Genomic DNA, 3,081 nt, shown 5'->3' with positions numbered 1-3,081 from the left:
CGAGGCAGCCAATCAGTGATTCTCTCTCATCATTGATATATTGATGTTTCTCTCTCTCTGCCTTCCTCTCTGAAATTAATAAAAATATATATTTTTAATGACAAGAGCCAGCACAATAGCTGTGAATGAATCAAAACCATACTGTTGGTTTTTTTCTGTCAGATTGGCAAAAAATATATTTTTTGGTGTGTCACAGAATTTTAGTAATTAGTTTATGTGTGACATGAGTTGAAAAATGTTGAAAATTAATTAGATAAATAATGTCTTCTGTGCAGGATACCAAAATGTTATTTTTTAAAAGTAATGAGGTATTCTGGGTAAGCCTGGTAGTCATAAAATACCACAAATAAACTGGGAGTGTTCACATTATCTGTGACAGTATCATACAGGTCAAGAGGATTTTGAGGATTCTTTGGAGGAGGCACAAGTAACGACTGATTTCCACGTTCATACAATCCAGTAAGCACACGGACATAATACATATGCTTTTTCCCATTTGCATCTGGTCTGGAGTAAGTATCATTGGCAGAATAACTGGCACTGACAGCAAAGTAGGTTCCCTTTCCGTATGCCACAGCTGTGAAAAGAAAAACAACGTTTTTAAGAATTCCAATATGTCTATAATTTGATGTATTGACTCAATATGTCAAATAATGTTAATATAATGTTCAGTTCTCTCTAAAGCCTCCTTAAAAATGTGTGTGTGTGTGTGTGTGTGTGTGTGTGGGTGGGTGTGTTTAATTTCAAAAAATCATTCCTCCACCTCAAAGGGACAGTCAGTCCCTTTGAGAGGAAACATAGTGAGTCTGACCTGAAACTTTTGCTGCATCCTGACCATGAGCCATGAGGGAACACAATGCAATCCGCGGGACCCCTGAGCCAGCTTGGCTTCTCTTGGCTGACACCTCCTTTGGAGCAGCCACGTGACTTATTTCCTTACCATTCTTTCCTGCATAACTGCGGTTAAAGCCATGTTGGTTGACATGTGGCAAGGAGTCAGCATCTGTCCCATGGAAGAGCAGCTTCTCATTTTGTATATGGCCATTCTTATCATCCATGGTTTTTTTCTTTGTCTGGTAGTGCTGCCACAGACTTGGGTTCTGGATTCTCTCAATCTGAAAATCAATAAGGAAAATCCTGCATGCCCCCTACTGGGGACTGAGCCTGCAACCCAGGCATGTGCCCTTATCAGAATAGAACCTGGGAAGGCTCACACTCCATCCACTGAGCCAAACCAGCCAGGGCACTATTTTTTTTTTCTAGTAATCCTCACCCAAGGATATGTTTAGAGAGAGGAAGGGGAAAGAGATAGAAATGGAGATAGAGACAGAGATAGAGAGAGGCAATGATGTGAGAAACATCGATCTATTGCCTCCCATATGTGCCCAAACAAGACTCAAAACCACAACTTGGTATGTGCCCTGACCAGGAATCAAACCCAAAACCTTTTGGTGTTCCAGATGGCACTCCAACCAACTGAGCTACCACTGGCCAGGGCATGACCACTATTTTTTATAAGTAAAAATTAGTATAAACAGCAAATCCAATGCCAAGTGGCTGCTAACTATATTCAGAAATCTTTTCACATCCAGTGCTTCACAAATCGGGCCTTGGGGAAAAAGTTACTTTAATTTTTAACATCTTTTATGCACCACATGCAGCAAGCAATATTTAGGATCTTGGATGACCAAGGCAGCTCAACTCCTGCTTCTTACTTTCACTTTATTTACTGCTCCTGTTGCAGTCTATCCCTCTTTGTCCCTTTGCCTCTCTCCTCTTCAGTCCTTTTAAGATATTGGTTTACCTAGTTAAGGTCTAACCATGGGAGAAGCACTAGAGTGTCTAGGCAAGAAGGAAATTAGTTAATGGAACTCATCTAATTAGAAGAGTGAATGATGAATCCTGGAGACAGGGAACCTGGCTGTAGACCAAAGTGGCCATGTTTTTTCTTTTTTAATTTATTTTTCAATTACATTTTACATTCAATACCATTCTCTATTAGTTTCATGTGTACAGCATAGTAGTTAAAAAGTTACGTACTTTACAGAGTGCTCCCTCCGCTGCGTCAAGTACCCACCTAGTCCTATACCCATTTATCTCGATATTATGCACTATATTCTCTACACTGTAATCTACACTTCTGTGGCCATTCTGCAACTAGCAATTTTTACGTCTTAATCCCTTCCTCTTTGTCACCATGTCCCCCCAGTACTCTAGCTATCAGTCTGTCCTCTGTATCTATGAGTCTATTTCTATTTTGTTTATTTATTTTATTCATTAGATCCTATATGTAAGTGAAATCATATGGCCATTATCTTTCTCTGACTTATTTCACGTAGCATAATCCCCTCTAGTTCCATTCATGCTGACATAAAAGGTAAGACTTTCTTCTATCGTACAGCCCAAAGTAGTATTCCAATGTGTAAATGTACTGCCACTTTCTTATCCACTCGTCTACTGATGAGCACTTGGGCTGCTTCAAAATTTTGGATACTGTAAATACTGCTGCAATGAATGTAGGGGTGCATATATATATTTTTTTGAACTAGTGTTTCTACTTTCTTTAGAGATAGTCCCAGCAGTGGAATCACTGGGTTAAAAGGCAATTCATTTTTAATTTTTTGAGGAACCTCCACACCATTCTCCATAGTGGCTACACCAATCTGCATTTCACAGTGGCAGGCTTTGACCATCTTCTTTGGGCAGCGGTTGCAGGGATGTGGTGAAAACTCCTTGGGTCCTGGATTGCAGTTCAGCTACAAAACTTCCCTAACCAAGGAGAAACCAAGATGGTGTCATAGGTAAACATTGGATATTGCTGCCTCGCACAACCACTTCAAAAATACAACCAAAAGATGGAACGGACATCACCCAGAACCACAGGAAGGCTGGCTGAGTGGAAATTCTACAACTAGAAGGAAACAGAAAAGTATACCGAGACTCAGAGGAGGTACGGTGTGGAAGTAAAATACTAAGGTGCGGAGGTGAATGTGGAAAGGGCTGGTGGCTGAGGACACGGTTGTCTTTTTCAATCAGGAGGGAGTCTCAAGCTCCCGACTGCTCTGAACTCCAGTTCTGGGC

The 3,081-nt window shown here is 40.7% G+C and overlaps 1 protein-coding gene across 1 annotated transcript in view; it reads right to left on the bottom strand.

Moving 5' to 3' along the window:
• Positions 1-166: 166 nt before the first annotated feature.
• The window catches only part of LOC102771548 (poly [ADP-ribose] polymerase 14-like), a 14,032-nt gene continuing 11,117 nt past the window's right edge, over positions 167-3,081 (bottom strand). Inside the window, exons 3-4 of the mRNA XM_006765676.2 lie at positions 941-1,115; positions 167-577 (exon numbers count right to left, since the gene is read on the bottom strand). Coding sequence (XP_006765739.1) covers positions 288-577; positions 941-1,115 — 465 coding nt within the window. The 3' untranslated portion in view covers positions 167-287. The remainder of the gene's footprint in view (positions 578-940; positions 1,116-3,081) is intronic.

The sequence above is a fragment of the Myotis davidii genome, unplaced genomic scaffold, assembly GCF_000327345.1.
Source record: "Myotis davidii unplaced genomic scaffold, ASM32734v1 scaffold1660, whole genome shotgun sequence".
Lineage (NCBI taxonomy): Eukaryota > Metazoa > Chordata > Mammalia > Chiroptera > Vespertilionidae > Myotis > Myotis davidii.
The sequence above is the reverse complement of the archived record's forward strand: the minus strand, read 5'-3'. Positions and strand labels throughout refer to the sequence as shown.